Here is a 22,465-nt window from a genome sequence, read left to right as displayed (position 1 = left end):
ACAGTTTTAAAGTTAATTGTGATGCAAGCTTGTATCAAGATTCAAATTTAGCGGAATTTGAGTGTGTTATTAGAGATTCTAAGGGAGATTGGATCTCGGGCTGCTCTGGAAGCATTCCCCCTTGGTCTATCATTAGATGTGAATTATTTGCTACTTGGAGGGTGCTGATTTTAGCTTGGGATTACGGTTTGAGGAATATTATATATGAAACGGATTGCCTTGACATTCTGCCCATCATGCATGAGCTTACAAGCGGGTATTCATCTGAAGTAACAGATTTGGTTCACAAGATTCAGGAGTTTTTATCTCGTTCTTGGTTTGTTCACGTTGAATGGGTGTCCCAAGAAGCAAATAGAGCTACAGATTGGTTGGCTAGATATGGTACCAAGAATAACTCTAATCATGTTATTTAGTCTGAGCTTTGTACTAATCTTCAACAAATCATTCGCTCGGACATAGGATAGTATTTGTTTTGTTTCTTTCCATGTTTAGACACGAAAAAAAAAAAAAGCATCTTTTCCAAGTCAATTTCAATGTCTTAAACAGGAATTTAGTAATAAGTCGATAACCGGTGTAGTGTGTGATTGTAATATTTATATTCAAAAGTTTCAAACATATTGATACCAACAAATATTTAAAATGAAATAATATTTGGTACACTAGCTGTGCATTAAGAGAAAAAAATCTTCTATCTCGGTGAGACAGATGTCTGAGTATCGCTTGTTCAATGTACCCCTATCCCCCTTACAAGTGACACAAAATCCAAAGTCCACTGACCAATTAACATCATGAAATGACATTTATACCCCAATATCCGTCCCTATTCATTTCATGACTCATGACTCATGACTCGTGACTCATAACTAACCAAGCTAAGCTTAGATTCAAAAAGTCTAACGCTTCAGCCTTATCCATTTCCATTTCTCTATTTCTGCTTTCTCTTTTGAGTTCTGAGTTTTGGATATTCAGCTCAATCCCCGAAATACCCTCCCTTACCCTTTTATCCTCAACACACAGAAAACCGCCGCGTCACCACCTCCATTGATAACGACAACAAGCTTTCGGTCACATGCCCCAACACGTGTCCTCTACGTGGCACTTCAAGCATTTAACCACTTGTATGTACGTGTCACACCGCTCCAAATTCCAAAATTGCTCTAACCGACTTCCAGATTTACTTACCAGATTTTTTTCTTTCCATGTTCACCTTTTCTCTATATAAACGCCATGCACACCGACGCTTCAAATCATATCCAAAACCACAGTTTTCAACAATAGCAAAAAGAAAAAGAAGCATTTACATTCTCGTTTCGTTCTCAATCTGTAACAATGTCGCAGGAATATCGTGATCAAGCTCGCGGAAGAACCGACGAGTATGGCAACACTATAAGGCAAACTGATGAGTACGGAAACCCAGTTCAACAAGGTGGAGGCACCACCGGTTATGGCACCACAACTGAATCCGGCAAGATGTACGGAAGTGGTGGTGGCGCTCATGGCCATGGAACGGGCCTTGGAGGGGACACTACTGGCATGGCCACGGGTGGTTACGGAACCACAGGCATGGGCACCGGTATGGGTACCGGCGGTGGTTATGGAACCACCGGTACCGGTGAATATGGAAGCACTGGCACGGGTGCTGCCGGTGGATATGGCACCACCGGTGGATCTTATGGAACCACTGGTGGAGGCGAGTATGCAAGCAGTGGAGGAATGGGTGGAACGACAGGGATGGGGTACGGAAGCACCGGGACCGGGCAAGGAGGGCATCATGGTCAACATGATCAGTCTCATGGTGGTGAGAAGAAAGGGATAATGGATAAGATCAAGGAGAAGCTCCCTGGTGGACACCATGACAGTTAGATCTATATATATACATGCATACACATACGTGTATATCATGCATGCATATGTTAGCATGTTACTTTTTCAAGTTATGTAATAATAATTTGATGCATGTGTAAGCTACGAGTGATGGATGTTATGTAAATAGTGTGTGGTTGTTATACATGCATTCAGTGGGATATATGAGTGTAGGCCCTCAGTTTGTAGTAGGTGCTCTACTTCATTATGCTTATGCTTTTTTATATGTATGAATGAATGTGATATGCAGTTAATAATAATAATTATTATAGTTTAATTCCTGTTCTTTTTGTCTCTTAATCGACTTCTACTTGGGCTGATTAAGTCTTAATTCACAAAGTAATTAATCAATCAGGTTGCAATACGATTTATTCGAGAAACTAACGGTATTGTTACACCGTGAATTTGGGCTTAATTATTAGTAAGATTGAACTTTCGTACCTTACGCGGGCAAGTATCTTCTGCTGAGTGAGCACTCTGTTATACTTTGTTTGGATGGAAGATGGAAAATGTTACATTTTGTTTGGATGGAAGATGAAAAATGAGAGGATGGAAGATGGAAAAATAGAATGGATAGAAGATGAAAAATGAGAGGATGGAAGATGGAAAAATAGAAGGATTGTTTGGATGGAAGATGGAAAATGAGAGGATGGAAGATGGAAAAATAGAAGGAAAGAAAATAGAAAGAAAAAAAATAGAAAGAAAGAAAATGAAAAAAAAGTTAATTTTTTGTATATTGTTTGGATGAAAAGAAAATGGATGAAAAGAATATAGGAGAAAATTTTTTTTTCTTTGGATGAAAGAAAAAGTAAAAAGAGAGAAAATTATAAAAAATGAAATTACATTAATATTATATATGAAAATATGAATTATAATATATTGACGTATTTAAATTATTTCTAAAATAAAAAAAAAAGTGATTTCAATTACATTTAAGAATTTTAAAGTGTTATCTTTATGAATAATAATATTTTTTTAAAATTATTTTTAAAATAAAAAAAAAGTGATTCCAATTATATTTAAAAATTTTAAAGTGTTATTTTTATGAACAATAATATTTTTTTAAATTTATTTTTTTCTGTTGTTTTTTAATGTCGTAAATAAAAATATATATCATTTTTTTTAAATATATATAAATAAATAATTTCTTAAAAGAATCATAAAAATTATTCATACTCTACATCATTAATTTCCTTAATTATATTTAAGAAAAAATTTTACTAAATTGTATTCATAAAATAAAATATTATCAAAAGTGACTAACATTTCTTTTTTACTACGTATAATAAAAAATCATATACAATTTTTATAAACATATAACAAAAATTATATACAATTTTTATAAACATATAACAAAACGCAAAAAATGAAACAACGACCAGGTCTCTAAAATAGTACCATTTTATCACCACACAATACTTTTTAAAAGGGTAATTCTTCATGGTCCGGGTAATCAGCATAGGTCTACGTCCAAAAAATCAATTGTACATAACTTGAGTCATCTGTACCCATCTACTTCAAAAAAAGAAAAATTTTTTGAGTTAAAGATATTAACACATGATGAATTTCTAGTTGTCCTGTGTACTCATTGATCCCAAACATTTTCAAATATTAGGATTCCTGCACGAGCATATACAACAAAGACTAATTAACACAAAGATCAGAATTGATTATGATAATCTATTTTATCAATATCTTTCTATTCAATCAACCAATCAATCTCAACGTATCAGCAAAAAGTGATTTCCAACCATGTATTAATATAAATAAAACAGAAAATGATCCCTTGTTCAAATATATCAAGATATAGTCATACTTTACGACAATAAGAAACACATAATCAATTGTTAAAAGCAATAACCTCAAATTAACCAGAGATTAAACGTATATAAAAATTATACCTGTAATGGTGAATGTTTTCTGGAAGTACCATATCTCCTAAGCGAACACCAGTAGCAGTCATGAAATGAAAAAGTGCATCCAATCGCATTTCAGGTGGGATCCCTAAAATTTGGCGCTTTTTTTGCTCATTTTCACATAAAAATTGATAACATTGCATCCGAAATGAACCTACTAGACCCAATTCAGTCAACATATCCCATACATCTGATTCACTGTAAAGGCGAGGCCTACTTTGTTGCATAATAGCTAATCATTTTTCAGCAATCGCGACTTGTCTTTCAATTAATGAGACTTATTTTTCGGCGATTGAAACTTGCCTCTCAGCCACAGAAGCTTGTCTCTTAGCTGATTCAACCTACCTCTGAGCCACGTCATGTAACTTGCTAGACAGATAACTACCCTCTTTTACAGCATCGGTCATGGTAGTAATTCCCAAAGCAACTTTCTCATACTGTGCCTCCAAAAAATCATTCATAAGAGACTTACGCTTTGTACCTCTTGAAGTTGAATTCCCTCCTAATTGATTTGGCTGACCATGAGGAGCACTTGGTGAATCTAAACTAGCAGAAAATATTGGGATATCTGTCCCGTATTCACATCTATGTCAGATAATCCAATATTTTTAAAAGAGTCATTCAAGTCAATGGGATCTCTATCAAGTTGTTGAATCCTTTCTCGTGAAGTAGTAGCCCCTTTACCAGTAACTCTATCAGCTCCGAACAACTCCTTCATAATATCATAATGCTTAATTTACATTTTTCTCCATTTTTCTGCTTGTAGTTTTTCCTACATAAAGTAATGTTAAAATTATTTTGTGACTCACTTCATCATCGGTATAAGTAATAAAAAAGTATTAAATACCTTAATAAAGTCTTGCCACACTTTTTCGTCAGCTTCAAACTTTCTAGTTACAGGATTCCATGCAAATCCACTTAAGTGATGAAATAAGTCATACGCTTCAGCAAAATGATCTTTCAGTGTCTTCATTCTACTCTTGATGTGGTTCTTTGTTATGTGCAGGCCTATAGCTATACTCAAAGTCTTCACAACATTGGCATATGCTTCAGTTGTCCACGAACCATCGTGTCTATTACATTTCAATGCTTCTTCTGCTAACGCATTCAGCAGAGCTTCATCCATCTCATCAGACCATCTTAAGTTGTCTTTAGAAGGTTGAGTTGCTTCTGTTTTATTTCCTTTATTTGGCATTATTTAACCTGTAACATTTTCTTAAAAAATCCAATCAAACAACTTTGACAATAAACTACACATATATATACATATTCAAATATATCAGAGGTATAATCACTCATAATATTTGATACACATTCCACATTTCAGCCGCAATGTTATCTCGTAATAATGCTGCATGCCTAAATGACGAGTTGAATCCTTTACTCTACCAGTTCCTCTTAATTTCTGACACAACTGCCTAAATGCTTCAGGGCCCATACATATGACATCTCGGCACTTTTCAGACTCCAGTAACTGTGTCATTAATTGAGTACGCCTAAGTTCTCTTTCCAACTTGTCGTCATTAATTTGCCTAGGCCTGTGTTGTGATATTAATTCCAAAAGATACAACTGATGCACTGCAACACAAGAAAAAGATGTGACACAGATATGTTGTCTATTTTCTAACTCCTCCCTGACACGAGTTAGTATTTGTATTGGCTCAGGATGATATAGGTCAGTAGAAGTGATTTGACCTACTTGAAATTCTGAATCATATATGACGTTTGTTCTATCTTCGAGATTCGCATCTTCGATATTTTCGTTATCCATCTATGAAAATATAAGGTTTAGGGTGGACATATCAATAAAGAAAGTAACTAGAAAGTCACATATTTTATTACATTTTAACAATTCATTTGTCGAAATATAAAAAAATAATTGAAAATAAAATTTTATATACCACTACGGTGTCATGTTGTAAACACGAAAATACCTTGGTATGAAACACTTATTTCTAGCTCCTAAATGTCAAACTTGATTCCAAAACTGGCTGCCATAAACAATAAAAACAAACTGTAAATGACATGATATATTAATAAATACATTGATTTAACACCAAAATCCAATTGGAAAAACATAAAAACATAAGTTGCGAGTAAAAATTGGATGAGACCTCAAAAGGAAATTATTCCATAGTAATAACTATATCTATGTCCCATGCTTTATGTCTGTTTATTCATTTTTATACTAAAAAAAATAAACAAAAAAGAAAAGGAATAAGTTATCCCATTGATAATTGTAATAATTAGGTACATGCATCACAACGCCTATAGATAAAATCTAACCAAGTGGATCTACTTAATAAGTGATGGACTTTTGAATAAACTATACCCATAACATTGCTTCAGTTCACCTAACCGTTGGTTGTAGTTTAAGCATATAATAAATAAATCAAATCAATTAAAAAAAAGAGAAAAAAATTAAAAAAATTAAGAAATCAAATATGTAAAAATATTGTGATAACTGAGAAGCATGTGTACATTTTCTATAAACTTTGTAACTGCTTTCTCTATATTAAACATAATATACGTTCTTATGTCCTAAAGTTATTTGAATTATTAAGATAGAGATTCTTCTTATGGCATATATAACAAATAGACAAATTATACTTAGTTAATTTGTATGATATCTCCAATTTAATATCTACGATCTAAAATAATTGTAATTGTCGTGGTTTACCCACCACCAATCTTTGATTAAAGTAATTGAATTTCGATTCATGTTAATTTTCTAAAGATATGCAATGGGAGTTTTTTCAATTTTCTTTTAATTCTACAAAAAGAATCATCTACAAAGCAAGTACCTAGTAAACTAAACAAATGATGCATGAACTAAAGAAGAGGTTGTGAAATCTCTCCTTTTATGAATGATATAGCTGATAGCTATTGTTGATGATATTTACATGAAAAAAAGTAAAAAAGAGAAAGAAAAACTGGCTTGTGTCTTCAAAAAATTGCTTCCTGCTAACCTACAAAGAATTGTGTTTAAAATGCATGCTCAAATTAATTGAATGATTTAATCGGTGGAAGCTCCAAGTTTAATTAGTAGATTGATTTAGAATTACATTATATGCATTATGAGCTTAATCTTTTTTTATACTCTCTATTTTCTAATATGTTGTTTTCACAAATCACAATGTATAATTTTTTTTTCATTTTTCAGTAAATTTTCCTAAGTACAAGTGCCTGATTATCTAATGTATAGTTGTACATTGATCAAGACTTAAGAGGTCAAGTTTTTAGCATTTTCTACTTGTTTCTCACACACACTTTTCATAGTTTCAATAATAATAGTGTAACTAAATTTTATGGTCACTTGCCTGAATTCTTTTCTTCATATTTGGACCACCCTATGAAAAAAGGGCATAATATAATAAACTTTGAGAAAAAATCTGATGATATGAAAATCAGGGCAAACCATTTCAAATACCAGATGAATTAAAAATTAGTCCTTTCTAGGATCAAACATGAACTGGGTCATATATAATTAGATTTTTGGGTTAGAACGAATGAAGCATTTAAGAACAGACAACGAAGAATGGGTTCTTTTTCCACTACAATTGTAAACGGCATCCATGAAATGTAAAATCAGAACATTTCAGTTGAAAAACAAAAGATGAATACAATCTATATGCTATAATGATTTTTCCGTTTCGTTTTGAAAAAAACTACTAGAACTGCAAAAAGAACTCACCTTTCTGTTGAGGATGCCTGGTTGAAGATGTGCTTCACCTGTCACAACGATAATGAAACTGCTGTAGCAACGTGAACGCGGATGGGAAGCTACGGTGGCAGTGCTGAGGAAGAAGGCCAAAACAGGTTAAGACAACGATAGGTGTTCTCTTCTTCGAGAAAGATTGAAATTAGGGTTTTTAATTTCTGTAATTGAAAGGGTAATTGTGTCTTTTTACTAATATTTTCCCTTCTATCTCAGTTTTCTGCCCAGGTTTGAGGTGAAAATTTTTAAATGGTCCCATACGTACTTTTTCATTTTCCCTTCATTTTCCATCCCTTTTCTTCTCCCCCATTTTCTTTCTTTCCAAAATCATCTCATCCAAACAAAATGTTAAAGTTCCATCGCGCCCACTTCCGTGCTTCCATAATGATGAATGGTCAGTTTACAGTTTTCTGTTTACAAATACATCCATTCCAAATATATGATAATGTGTTTTGTTTTGGAGACACAAAAGATATTCTTTTAATTTTATTATTTATTTTTACCGTTTAAAAAATGACAATGGAAAATATGTATAAGGTAAACAATCGAGAATTAAAAAAAAAATCACCCCAATTTAAATTAAAAAAATAGTTAAGTAGGATTTTGATTTTGATTTTTAAGGGGTAGGTTGAAAATTTTTTTGGTTAATTTTTTTTTTACACAAAATTGTCTTTAAAATTTAATTTTTTGGACCAAAATACTTTTTTACCGAAATATTTTTCTTTTTCAAAAAAAAAATTCAACACAACAAAGTGGAATATCAAAAAAAAAATGCAACACAACAAAGTAGAGTATCAATAGAAAAGTACTAAATAAATAAAATAAATTAATTTTTAATTATTTTCGGCAAGCTATGAACAACATAAAAGATCAAATATCACTCCATTTTATTTAACTCTTAATTGACCTATTGATTATTTTTGCAAACATCTGTTTCTTGATTTCTGAAGATTTTATCATTCTTTTTCAACCAAGTGCTTCAAATGATAACAATAAAACCAAACTCACCAACATTTTATCAGGTTGATTGTATGATTGCAGTTTTATATCCACTAGTTCTATATCCTGTGTCTAGGGGTAGCAAGCAGGGAAGCCCGTCCCGTCCTGCCAGAAGCCCGCCTTTTGGCAGGTTGGCTCGCCCCGCCCCATCTAGTGTGGTGGTCCCAGAATCCCAACCCATCCCGCCTAACGGCGGGCTGGCGGGCCGGCAGGCTAAGCCCGCCAAATATCTTTTTTTTTAACTATTAAATAATATATATATAAAGGCATAAAAAAATGTCTTCTATTTTTTATTTTTAACTATTATAATTTCTAAAAATATAAACAAATAATTTTTATATTCACAAACATTAAAGTCTTTGTAATTATAAATATCTAATAAACATAATTATAAACCAAGTTTTCATCCAAAACATAATTATAAATATTGTTCCTAAAGCAAAATAAACATAATCCAAAACATAATTATAAATATTGTCTCTAAAACAAAATAAACATAATCCAAAACACTCTATTTTTATCTTCATTCTCTTGTAAGTTGGGTTGGGGAAAGTTGGATTTTGGCAAAAAAATTGTAAAAATACCCCATGCCAAAAAAATACTAAGCCCAGCGAGGAAGTCCACCCCACCCCGCCAAAACCCACGGTTTAAGCGGTGCGGGTTAGGCGGGCTTTTGCTATTTGGCGGTCCCAATTTTTCAGCCCAACCCGCCTTTTTTGGCAGGTTACACGGGCTGGTCCAGCGGGTTTAGACCTGTTTGCCACCCCTACCTGTGTCTATGTTTTAAAATCTTCTGCTATTACTGTTAACACACTATCGCCTTTCTTTTCTTCTAACTGTACAACCTCATTGAAGTCTCCCATGTAACAAAGAGGAACTTGACATATTTTCGATAAAAACTCAACTCTTTCCACATAGCAAGTTTCTCCTCCCTTGTATGCGTATCAAACACCAAGTAAACCACACAATGAAAATTATTGTTTGTCAATTTTCCTTCTATACACAACCATATCTCCCATTTGTAACAATTACTCAACTTAAACATCATATCATCCTACATTATTAATAAACCTCCAAAAACACTTTCCGATCCCACAAATTTCCAACCCACCGCATCATTACCCCAAAATTACACTACATCAAACTTAGTAATCGCTTCCTTCTTTGTCTCTATCAATCCTAACATATTCACATTATTTTTACGCTTAAATTTTTTACCATTCTCCACTTTTCAACACCCCCTAAATACCTCATGTTTCACGAACTAAAATCATTTAAAAATTTTATTACACACCTTATTTCGGATTTTAGGATGGCTTCTTCTTGCTTTCTCTTTCTGTTTTGCTTGCCTTTTTTTTGTGCCAATATTTCATTCTAAGTTTGGAGAATAACCATAATTCCCTCATCCTCGCCATATAAAATAGCTCCTGATTCGACCGTCAGATCCCAAGCAACCCTGTTTTCAGCCATATCTTTATTCCAACTTCCTCCGTGCTCATCTTGATTAGTTTCACTGTCTGCATCCTGCGTCCCCCAAATCTTCCAAGTTCCTTACAGCCCCTTCATCCTCCAACCCAATTTCCTCTACCACTATATTCTCATCCTCTAAATCTAAACCATGCACTGCACCACCCCTCATCAGATATATGCCAACATGCTGCTTACCACTCCCGTCCAAACTAGTCTGTATCTCATTAACTGCACTTGGTAGAATGTTTCTCTCTACCGTGCTGTTTGGACAATTCACCACATCTCCGCCAACTTGGTTCTGCTTGTCGGGTGCATCAGGGGCTTCACGCTCCTCCCTGCCATCCACGCCATCAAGCTCAGCGCAGACATTATCACCTCCGCCACCAGCAGCTGACTTCCGTGCTGCTCCCAAATCTGCCTCGTCCGCAATGTTCACCGTGGCATCAACCCCTTCGCGAACTCCATGACCAGCCACGTCTATCTCTTAACCGTCACCCGCAGCCGCCAGCAAGGAGGCCCTTTTAAAACGCACAACAACATACACTCTATCGCACCACACAATCACTTCACTGCCACACCCCACTAACATATTGGGCCTTATATGCTTCAATCCAACCCCAGTTAAACTTTTATTCAACACCAAATTAGCCCCTTCTTTCCGTTTATCCCCATATTTCCAAGTCTCTGTTCTTTCAGAGATTGCTTCGTTATTGATTGTTTGAAATTCCATAGAATCCCACTCACCATAACTGCCAGATACACCAAAGAATTATCCGTTCGCCTTTTCAAAAAACATCATGCCACTCATCCAAATCCTCAACGGCAATTGCCTTTCTATCCATGTCATGCTCTGCCTCTCGTAGCCCTTGTGACATCATTACTGTCGTATCCCATCCCAACTCCAACGGTTCCCTCTGAGCTTCTAGTTCTTCATTTCTACGGTGTTACAAGACAACTCTCCCTTTCTCGTTCACCTCAAGATCTTTTTCTTTAATTCTTTCTTGTTTCCATAAGGAGACTCCTTGGCATCTTTATCGTGCGTAGTGATTTTTTTTTCGGACATCAATCCTCTTCTTATATTTAGCCTCATCCACAAAGATCTCTTTACTCCTTAATCGCATTCCATTCATCTCTTTGATCGCCTTTAATGCCCCTTCTTTTGTAGTATACCTGATGAAAGCAAATAGATAGATCCGGCCATGCCTCTCCTTACATGCCAAATAGATTTTATTTATCTTTTCTGTCCACTTGAACATATGAAATAATTCATTCCTTGAAATATTGTCTGGTAAACTATCTACAAAAATTGTGAATGATTCACTCTCCAATCGGAGATACGCTTTCTAATTCCAAATCCGTGGGTCTTTTCCAATATGGGGTTGCCTAACTTTACCTTGCCTTGCATTAGACATAGACGGATTATGGAGTACGAGGAATACGTACTCTCGTACTGCAAAATAAGAGTCTTGAGGAAGAAACTGCGATTGGTGAGAGCGAATAGGGGTCGGAGACTTGGAACACACTTACAGGACGAACAAGGAAGCTCCTGAGTGCGATGGACAGCAGCAATGTCCCACTCCTTTCTTCTCCTTCACCTAAATACCCAATTTTTATTCTTTTTTCTTCTTCTCAAGCAGCATCTCTTCTTTTTGTTTCTTCATCACAACACCAGCAACAATAATAAAATCAAAAGCAAAACTAATATAATAAACATCAAAAATAGAATCAGAAATACAAAGCTCAGATAATTAATTTTGTTTTCTCAAATATACAAAGCTCAGAGAAATATGGTACTGTACATTGCAGCTTGTTTTCTCTACTAGTAATGCACCAAAAGATCAAAGAAATCAGAACACAAACCATCAGAAGAATAAAACACAAAGAGATCAAAGAAACAAAAGAACAATGAAATTAGAAGAATAATAAAATCAGAAACACAACAATAATGAGATCAAAGAAACAGAATCAGAAGCACAAGAGCAATGAAATCAGAATCAGAAGCAGAATATCAAATCAAAAGCAGAAGAAATTAAAAGCAGAAGCAGAACAAATCAGAAACAGAATCGGAACCCTAAGGAGGACCAGTGATGAAGAGCAGCGACGAGGATGCGAAGCAGCAGCGAGGACCAGAAACACCAGCGATAGTGGCAGAGAGCGACGACGACGAGGTACCCCTCTTCCTTTCCCTACCTGTGTGTTTTCTCTCTCTTCACGAGCTCTTCGATGACGACAAGGCATGGCGGCAAGGCTCGCATCTCCTCTCTCCCTCGCGAGCTCTCTCTCCCTATGGTTCTGATTTCCGACGGCGGCTCCAAGAATCGCCGATGCCGTCCCCCCTTTCCCCCTCTTCCTTTCTTTCCTTCTTCTTCCCTTCCCCTCCTCCTTCTTCTTCCCTCCCCCTCGCGATTCCCTTTTCCCTCCCCGTTCTCTTTCTTTTCTTTTTTTTCCTTTTATTTATTTATAATTTTTTGTTAGGGGTAATTTGGTAATAAAAATTAAAATTTTGGTAAAAATGACGATTTTAAAACTAAGTTAAACCTTAGGGACGATTTTGTATGCCAAAAAAAGTTGGGGACGAAAAAAATTTTCGACCTATACATTAGGGACCAAAATCGTACTTAACCGTTAAAAGAAATCTTTTTAACCCTACCATTGGAAATTTTAATCATCCCCTGTCTTTTAATCCTAATTACACTCTCTTCTAATCTAAACCCCCTCCCCAGCGCCGCCATCTCTCGCCGTCACCAACCTCGCCATCTCTCGCCGTCACTAACCTCGAGTGCCGTATTAAGAATAAACATCCCATTTGCATTAAGAACAAACATCTCATTTATAGAAAGAACAAATATCTCATTTGTATGAAAAAATAAACATCTGCATGCGTATATAAAACTTTCGATGGATACCTTCTCATAGCATCGATCTGCGCGCGTCCAGCATGTTGCTATAGACGTAGCCATTTAGATCGTGAACACCAGAAGCGTTACCGAAATGAGCGTAATCGAGGTTCACAGAGGTAGGATTGTCTCGTTAGGCGAAGTAAGGGTAAGCGTTGATCATAAAAGGAGCACCAGTATCAGCTAAGAAGGTAACAATGTCGGTCATTACGGGAACGAGGTTCATGGCGAAAGTGGCGGAGGAAGGAGTGAAGGAAGAAGTGAGAACCGCCAAGCTGTACGGCGTTGTGACCTTGATCTTGCAGTCGAGGCCATGGGAGGCAAGAACGGAATAGAGATTCTGCATGGCTTTGAACAATGCGTTGGCGTCGAGGTGGCTGCAGCGGCACAGGTGAAGATGCGGCGGCAAGAAGGGGAACGTAGATCGCTTGGTTACGGAGGAACAACGGTAGTGTTAGGGAGCTCGTTGGCGGCGTTGGTTGGAGCCCACGTCTACATCGGCACGGTCGGCCGGAGGAGGGTTGCAACGGCACAGGTGAGGCTGCGATGGCGAGAAGGGGACCAGAGATTGGGAGGATATGACGATATTAGGAGTAACCATCCGCAGTGTAAATGAGTTTAATTACTAATTCTAATTTTTCAAATTTCAAAATCTGGTAATTAGATAATTAATTAAAAATTTGATTTTTAATTATAATGTAGTTTCCTTTTTTAAACCATTGTTTATATTGTTCATACTTATTATTGTTTTCTTATACTTTCTTAAAAAATATGGCTGTCTATTACCATAGTTTATCTATTTTATTGTGTAATATCGATTCTCAACAGACAATCGATATTTGTCATTATTTTAAGTTTTGATTTGTTGATAAGAGAACAATTCTGTTAAGAAATCAATTAAGAATGAAGTTAATTTTAATCAACTAGTTGATAAATAGATTTATTATAAAAAATAAAAATAATCTCTTACTATCCCAATTTTTTGAATTACAAAAAATTGACTTAATTAACTTGTTACGCAGTTACTTTCCTAAACTTTTTCATAATAGAATCATTTGTTGAATCATAATTATTCTTTAATCCACAAGAAAAATAGACTCGGGTGCAGTGTAAGCTTGAAACTTACATACTCTTTTAATTTTAATGAGCGTAATTATCCAAATCAGTTTTTAAGAATTTTAAAAGTTGATATTTTAATTGTTACAAAAAATTAATATACAAATCAATTTTTAAAATTTTATTTTGATAGACAAATCAGTCAGTTTATTTTCTGACAGAGTAATTATTCAAATTAGTCTCCAAAAATTTTAAAAACAGACATTTTAGTCTCCAAACAAAATTAATATACAAACCAATCCCTAATGTTTCTCTCCATTAGACATAACCATCCTCCATTCAAAAATAAAATAAAATAATAATAATTATTATTATTGTTTGCATAATAATATTATACTATAATTTTTTGGACAAAAATAATGATAAATTTATTCATTAGATTCATATATATATAGTCACTCAATAATAATAATAATAATAATAATAATAATAATAATGATAATAATAATAAGATTATTAGAGATTATTTTACAAGAAATTCAAGGTTAAAATCATTTGATATTTTTGTATTAATATAATCAAAAGATGTCCTATTTTAAAAAATATGTTTGTATTAAAAGAAACATGTATTTAATATAAATCTAAATTAAAATATTTTCTTTTAATACATATTTTTCAATACAAACATGTTTTTTTTTTAAATAGGACATCTTTTGATTATAATATTCTTGTAGAATAATCTCTAATAGTTTTATTTTTATTATTATTATTATTATTATTATTATTATTATTATTATTATTATTATTATTATTATTATTATTATTATTGAGTGACTATATATATATAAGAATATAATGAATAAATTTATCATTATTTTTGTTCAAAAAATACAAAAAATTATAATACAATATTATTGTGCAATTAATAATAATTATTATTTTATTTTATTTTTGGACGGAGGACTATTATGTCTAACAAAGAAAAATATTGGAAATTAATTTGTATATTAATTTTTTTGGGGACTAAAATGTCCGTTTTTAAAATCCTTGGGACTAATCTGAATAATTACTTTATCGAAAAATGAACTGAAACTGATTTATCTGCCAAAATAAAATCTTAAGAATTAATCTGTATATTAATTTTTCTTAAGGACTAAAATATTCGCTTTTAAAATTTTGGTACTAATTTGAATAATTACTTTTTTAATTATTATTGATTGAAAAAGTATAAGAAGACATCAGAAGCCTTATGTTTTTACTATTTAGGCACCACCATACATAAGAGTGGGCAATTAACTACATAAAAGTATAGGAAAGTTATCAGGTGTACTCAGGAATATCGGTGTTCTAGTTATTTTAACCGTTGATCTTAATTAATATATATTATATATATTTTTTATAATTTAAATCAACGGTTAAAATAACTGGAACACCGGTATTTCCGATACACCTGATAACCTTCCAAAAATATAAAACTGCTAGATCAGGGAGGCTACATTAAACAGAAACGCTAGGGGCCAATAGTTTTATTAGCCAAATATTTTTAGTCATTTTATTTTTTCAGTAGTATTAGAAAAAATAATTTAAAATTATTTTATTTAACTTAATATCTATAATTTTATATAATTAATATTTAAAAATATATATTTATTATATTTAATATTATATTTATTTTAAAAATAATTAATAAATAAAAAATAAAATAATTTTAAACTGAATTGATTTTTATTTTTTAAATAAATATTTTTATTATTTTTATATTATTAGAAGTTAAAATTTAGTATTTAAAATTTAAAATATAGTATTGGCTTAATATTAATCAAAATTAATAAATTTTGTGTGACATATAATATTGCTCACATTAAAATCATCTTATGGGAGGGTTTTTCTGATGATAATAAAAAACTATTCAACAAAAGTTGAACAAGTGAGGAATGGGATTAAATTTAAAAATAACTATTGTTATTAGATATTCTGTAAAATTATAAAAATATTATTTGTACACCAAAATTTGTTATTAACATACATTATTAATGTATTTGTGTATAAATACATATATAGTTTAATTTATTTTTATTGTATATTTATATTTAAATATATATTTTATACTGGTGACTAATTTAGGTGGTTGATTTTGGTGTACACGTAGCATAATCGTTAAAATTAACCACTAAAATTAGTCATTAGTATAAAATATACATTAAAATATAAAATACACTTTAAAATGAGTTAAATTTTATATGTATTAATATTCATATACATGGTGGCTTGATTTAAAAATTAATAATTGAATATTAAAAAAATCTAAAATAAAAAAATATATTTAAAATTTAAATAAAACAAATATTTGGAAGTGAATATTACAAAGACATCTAAAATTAAAAATAATACAACACTCAAAATTTGAATAAAAAAATTTAAACGTGAAATAAAAGTAAATTCAATTTATAGATTTATGGTTTAAAATTTAAAATTTAGGACAGAACAAGGTGGCGGAGAAGGAGGTACTTATCCTCACAAATATTTAGAAAATATATATGTTTGTCTCTTTGTTAAATTGTGTTTGTTCCAAAAATAAAATATAAATTATTTTCTTGAGCTTTATGTTATTAGAAAATTATTTTGTTAAACTTAACATATAATAATAATTGTCTTGTTAAATTTGATCTAGTATAAAAATTAAAAAATCAACTCAATAAGAAATAACAAACAGTGATAATTAACTTTACGGTACTAGCTATTAATTAATAATCAAATCGAAGTTTAATTTTTTAATTAAATATGATTTTAATTATTAGTGATATTTTTAAAAATTAGTTAAGACTAAAAACATATTACATATTATTAATATATTAATATTTTTTATTAAAATGGTCCTTTTGTACTAATTATTTTGGTTAAAAAATTATTTATACTGTAAATACTATTACAAATGGACTTTACAATTGAGCAGGAGATAACGAATAATTAAACAATTGTTATAGAACATATATAGAAAAATAACATTTACTCGTGTTAAAAATAAAGAAAACAATTACAAATTATCTTTTCACTATTTTAAATTAATATACATTTTACAAGCTAATCAATTTATTAGAAATTTAATATATATATGTGTGTATCGGTTTTTATTTCTAATTTTTTTAATATATATACATAGTTCTAATTTTAAATTATAAATATATTTATACTTAAATTAAATCTTTGTATATTTTTACCCTTATTATTAAATTTTTCCGGGTCTGATATTGACTAACGGTAATGGGGTGAGTGAAACTGTGGTATTAGGAGAAGGGAAAAAAAAAAGAAGAAAAGAAGTAAGAAATAAAAGAGTAATTTTATCTTTTAAAAAAAAGGTAGTAAGTGGGTTGGTTTTGTTATGACTGTAGTTTGTTGTTTTCTGTTAGCTCTCTAGGCTTGTAATAGGACAAGAGATTTTTTTTAGAAAGTTGTAATAACTAATAAGACACGTCAAATTTTGATTTGAAGCGACATAATATCTTATCCCCTGTTTCTGTTAATTAGAACAAGGCCTAATTAATTCAAGATGCTAAAAGAAAAACAAACTGTGTAAATCTTAGGACCATAGTACATACAAAGACATGAAAGTGACTAATGAAAAAAATCTATAGTTAAAGATGAGAAGATCAATAAATGTACACTTCAGAGAGTAGTTGTGGGTTAAATATGACGCAGAAATTAATCATTCTCAAACCAAACACGTTTCAATTTGATGCTGGTGCTGGTGGGTGGCTAAGAGAGTCCAGTTATTATTATTGGTCATTGATTTATGGTCTTCCATTACTTCAGCATCCTTGTCCTCACTAAATTCTTGTATGTCCAAAATCTCAACCCTACGATTAGTCTTCTTTCTTATCATGATAGCCACATCTTGTGGTATGAACCTTCCTCCCACAATTACCCTTGTCTGCTTCTTCTCTAGGAGATGGATTTCCAACTCTGCCACAATAATATTCAAACAAATAAACAACATAATTCTCAACTTCACAACTATTTGGTGCCAAGAAGTACTGCATATAGCCATTAACATATGGTTAAGTTTATATCATGAGAAAAAAAAAATTTATTAAGAGAATTATAAAATGATAAAGTAAAGAATTAACATAAAAGAGGAAGAAGTGAAACTTAGTGTACCTAAAAGAGGCAATGGTCCTCCCAAATTAATAAATTTTACATATAAAATCTTCTATTTTTATGGTTTGTCCCACCTTATTCTACTATTAAAATTTTAGTAAAAAATTTTAGATGTTGAGTAATTTTCATATGATTAATAAGGATCCTCATCACCATGAGAAAATAGAAAGAAGATAATGAATTGTGTCTAACCTGGCACATCAAGAAGGACTCTCTTAACTTTTCTATAACAACCGCTACAATCGATGTTGATCCTCATCACCATGCAAAAGTACTGCGTGAACAACACAAAGGATTTAGAGATGGTAATAAATTAATTAATATAAACACTTTCAGAAACGATGGTGACTTAAGTCTTGCCTTCACTGTCATGAAATCACTAGGAGAAGAACAAAGAAAGAGAAAAAGAGAGAAACAAAGGATAAAGTCACAGATGAAGAAAAATGGTACAAGAAAAAGACTATCTTAAAAGGAAATAAAGAGAACTTTGAAGGGCCAAAAAGGGTTTATGATGAGCTGGTTTGCATTTCAATTTGAAGACTCTGATTCTCCATTTAGTGACAGAACCTGATTCTGTTTTCTAGTAGAACATGTTATTCTTGGTTTCTTTGTGCCGATTTTAGTTTTTAGTGCATGGCAATTGAACAGTGAATTTTTTATTAAAAGAAAATAAAAATAGCATCTCTTTAATCTTGATACTTAAATGAAGCAAAAAAAGTTGCACTCGTGCCATATGAAATTCGTTGTTTCAGATATGCCTTTGGAATATATTTCACAGAAAATAAAAGAAACAAACATGCATCTAAAGTTGTTCAAAGGAGGGGACTTTGTCCTTGTAACCATGTTGTCACATGAGTATATTAAATTCTTGTATTATATTGCTTAAATCTTCTGATCCAAGGTAAATGTATATGATCCTAGCTAGATAGATCATAGTTTTTTGGACAACAGTAGTTAACACTCATAAATAGGTGTAAAATAAAATGGTCCATATATGCAAGTTTTATGTGTGTAGGTATAGTTATACTGATTTATGTAGGCATGCGTGTGTATAAAAACAGATGAAATGTCAAAAGTTCAGTGTGATATAAAAATATTATTGGTCCTCTAAAAGTTTTTGTATATATATCGTATAAGAATAGTTTTACATATAATAACCTGATATTCAAAAATGTTATCACTAAATTAGTCATTATGTATTTATATATAAACAGGTATTTTTTATTTTCGATATATATTTTATATTCTATACGAATGATTGATTTATTGACTAATTTTTTGTGTTTGCTTAGTATGATTGTTTCATATATCAGGAGGGATCAGCATAACGCCCCCCACGCCCCCCTTCAACAAGCTGTATTTTACGGGTCACCAATTATCCAAATGTTCTTGGATAAGTAAAAAGAAGAATGATTTATAAGAACTTGGAAAATTTTAGTTCCTTAAACATGTTCAATGTGCAAAATAAAGATTTTATTTTTGCTAATGACGTTAGTTGATTATTGAATATGAATGACTGAGTCGGACTACAAATCGTTCAACTATCATAAAATTTTTGTAAGAAGTTATTGATACTTAACATTGTTAATTTTATTATGTCTATTACCATCAAGTACATCATGTTTGTTATGTGGGAAAATGGGGAAATGGGATGCAATAGCATGATTTGGGATGGTGGATAAACAAGAAGTACATGTTCAATGAAACTCACACACCATGCATGTAATAACTCACACAGAAAGATTGACATTTTTTTCTATTTAGAAACCATGGAAAATATTACTCACTGCACCTCACAACCTGAAAACATAACGCAATGGCTACACAGAAATATTGTCCTCTTGTCTCTATTTTCTGTCACATTATTTTCTTGCTCCTGATTTCCCATCCACCCACCACACTTTCCCAAGATCCGAGCTCTTCTAACCCGACCATAGCGCAATGCACATCAACCCTCCTTCCTCTCATCCCTTGCGCACCGTTCGTGCAGGGTACTTCTAAGTCTCCTGTGCAAGCATGCTGCGGCAACCTCAGGCAACTCTACAGCCAAGAGCCTCACTGTCTTTGCCTTCTGCTGAATGACACTACCATGAGCTCTTTCCCCATTAACAAGACACTTGCTCTGCAGCTGCCGGCACTTTGTGCCCTTCAAGTTGACATCTCCACCTGCCCAGGTTACCTTCATATTTAAGTGAATCCTATATTATATATATGGTTATGGACAGTGATGGTATTCATTGATCAATTTTTGCACATTTTTTGTTGTAGGGGAACAACTCCAAGTGCCTGTTCCTGCAACTTCGCCGGCTTCTCCAATGTCCTTCAGGGCAAAGAACAGCTCTAATGTTGCTGGTATACAATCACTTTTATTCCCAACATTCACTTCACTTTGATAATAATTTCCTTTGGCAATATCCAAGATGTTGAATCATGATCTAAATTGCTCCTTCCTTTGTACTTGTAGCTTCTCCTGCAGTTTTAGTTGCACCAAGATCAAGTATGATGGGATTCCAATTTGGAAGTAGCCAGAGCACCAGCTTAAAGGCAAATAACAGAGTGGCGGCAGGGCTGGTGACTTTGTCAATTCTATTGCTCACAGCATTTCAAGGAGTGTTAGAGCTGATGACTTTAGCAATGTTGTTACTACTAATTAAAATTAAGATTGAAATAATGTATTTAATTCATGTAGGATTCACTTGAAGAGATTGAGACTAGGTTTTATTATTTCATGTTAAATATGTCATTAATTTATGTTATCTTTTTGTCTATGTATTAAAATATGTAGTTGTTCACTTGTTCTTGGTGTTATATAGCCTTCATGCTTTCCTAAAAAAAGAGAGTTTATGACTGAATTTGATTTGTCTTAGAATTGATATTCTTACAAAAGATTATAGGCAGTTTGAGTTCTTAAACCCATGTGAATAAAAGCATTATCTTACAAACCAAACTCAGCTGAAAAAAAAAAAAAAAAGGTATGTTTGCAGCCAGTATATATGAATGTACTAGTTCAAACTTGGAGCCACTTCTGTTGGATTGGATTCAAATATGTCGGAGTCAGATGCCTCAGGTCCTTCTAAAAGTTCTCTAGACTGAACAGATTCCTTGTATGCAGGAGTCTCTTTGAAATCTGTTGCTCCTTCATTGTAGGTTGCCACAGCAATCCCACAAGCAACTAACTGCAATAACAGTGACCATGAAATCATTTAAAATAAAACCAATGGTAGTACTAAACAGCCATGCCAACTACAATCTGAGGACAATTAGAAGTTCAAATAAGAGTAATCTAACTAACATTAAAGAAAATCTCAGGGTACCAAATAACTAATAAAACTCCATCATAATTGCTATGGTAAACTAGAAGATTAAGAGTATCGAAGGTTACCGCAAAAACAACGCCGAAAGCCCACAAATACTCAACAAAGAAGCCAAGCCAGTCCCACTGAGGCCCTTCCCAGAAGTCCTTCTCCTCTCCCGGTAGATCCGGCAAGAAGTAACCGTCGTTGACATCGTCAACGGCTGAGTCTTCAATCTCACCGGTCGGTTGCGGGTCCTGATCCTGATCCTTGGTTGTGGTGCTGCCACGTCGGCCTTTGCCAGAACGAGGGGAAAATTTCTTGGTTGCCGAAACCAAGTGAAGGCTCCCTCTACATCTTTTAGTTGCGGTAGCTGATGGTGTTATGCGGAAGGTGAGGTGAGGAGGGTGAGGGAGGGAGGTATTGCATAGGATTCTGGCGCCGCCGCTGCCACTAATGGAAGTGGCTACGGTGAAGGCCATTGGGAAGGGATGAGATGATGTGGGAAGAAAGGAGGAGGTGGTCCGAGTTGTGTGGTGTGTGTGGATAAGAGAAATTAGAACGTTTGCCAAAGCAATAATGTTTCTAAATTTCCATCATGGATTTGTCTTCGGTGGGCAAAGTTCGTTCTGGTCCTTGAAGGACCTGATAAGAATATTCCAAATACGTGGATGAAAATGGATCCGTATAAAAAAACTTATTTCTGCTAAGCCCATTATTTTGTGTAATTGCAAATCAATTTGGGGTTTTTGGTCACGACAAACCAGTCTGGTTTGGTAAAGGAAAATGGGAATGGTTAAACCCAAAAAAATAATAAAAATATGTTTGGACCTAGAGTTTTAAAATAATGGCGGTGCAAGGAAAATGTATACTCGGGTTAGATTTTCATTTGTATTTGAGCTGAATATTTTGGCCCACAAACAAAGCATTTTTATTTAATCACAAGCCTTTTGTTTTAATATTTATTTCTTTATTTCTTTTTTTTTTCCAAAATTAAAAGTGAGACTCGAACTCGCAACCTTTTAGGTGAGTATAGAAAGATTATATCATTTGAGTTATAACTCGTTGGCATTTTTTATTATTATTATTATTATTATT

The 22,465-nt window shown here is 32.8% G+C and overlaps 3 protein-coding genes and 1 non-coding gene across 4 annotated transcripts; 2 read left to right on the top strand and 2 right to left on the bottom strand.

Annotated features, from left to right (window-relative positions):
* Nucleotides 1-539: 539 nt before the first annotated feature.
* Nucleotides 540-2,140, top strand: LOC112751139 (uncharacterized). Its single transcript, XM_025800192.2, has one exon. It carries the CDS (start codon nucleotides 1,330-1,332, stop codon nucleotides 1,861-1,863), a length of 534 nt encoding a protein of 177 aa, XP_025655977.1. The 5' UTR covers nucleotides 540-1,329; the 3' UTR covers nucleotides 1,864-2,140.
* Nucleotides 2,141-17,470: 15,330 nt separating this feature from the next.
* On the bottom strand, nucleotides 17,471-18,807 carry LOC112751138 (uncharacterized). The gene is made up of 3 exons (XR_011872807.1): nucleotides 18,435-18,807; nucleotides 18,267-18,348; nucleotides 17,471-17,879 (listed from the first exon to the last, which is right to left on the bottom strand). It is a non-coding gene; the product is annotated as an uncharacterized protein (transcript).
* A 772-nt stretch (nucleotides 18,808-19,579) lies between these two features.
* Nucleotides 19,580-21,915, top strand: LOC112751136 (non-specific lipid transfer protein GPI-anchored 10). The gene is made up of 3 exons (XM_025800189.3): nucleotides 19,580-20,248; nucleotides 20,343-20,426; nucleotides 20,539-21,915. The coding sequence occupies exons 1-3, from the start codon at nucleotides 19,891-19,893 to the stop codon at nucleotides 20,772-20,774; spliced, it is 678 nt and encodes a 225-aa protein (XP_025655974.1). The 5' UTR covers nucleotides 19,580-19,890; the 3' UTR covers nucleotides 20,775-21,915.
* Nucleotides 20,915-22,237, bottom strand: LOC112751137 (uncharacterized). The gene is made up of 2 exons (XM_025800190.3): nucleotides 21,457-22,237; nucleotides 20,915-21,250 (listed from the first exon to the last, which is right to left on the bottom strand). Exons 1-2 carry the CDS (start codon nucleotides 21,847-21,849, stop codon nucleotides 21,077-21,079), a joined length of 567 nt encoding a protein of 188 aa, XP_025655975.1. The 5' UTR covers nucleotides 21,850-22,237; the 3' UTR covers nucleotides 20,915-21,076.
* Nucleotides 22,238-22,465: the final 228 nt, after the last annotated feature.

The sequence above is a fragment of the Arachis hypogaea genome, chromosome 15 (genome assembly GCF_003086295.3).
Source record: "Arachis hypogaea cultivar Tifrunner chromosome 15, arahy.Tifrunner.gnm2.J5K5, whole genome shotgun sequence".
NCBI classification, from domain to species: Eukaryota; Viridiplantae; Streptophyta; class Magnoliopsida; order Fabales; family Fabaceae; genus Arachis; species Arachis hypogaea.
The sequence above is the reverse complement of the archived record's forward strand: the minus strand, read 5'-3'. Positions and strand labels throughout refer to the sequence as shown.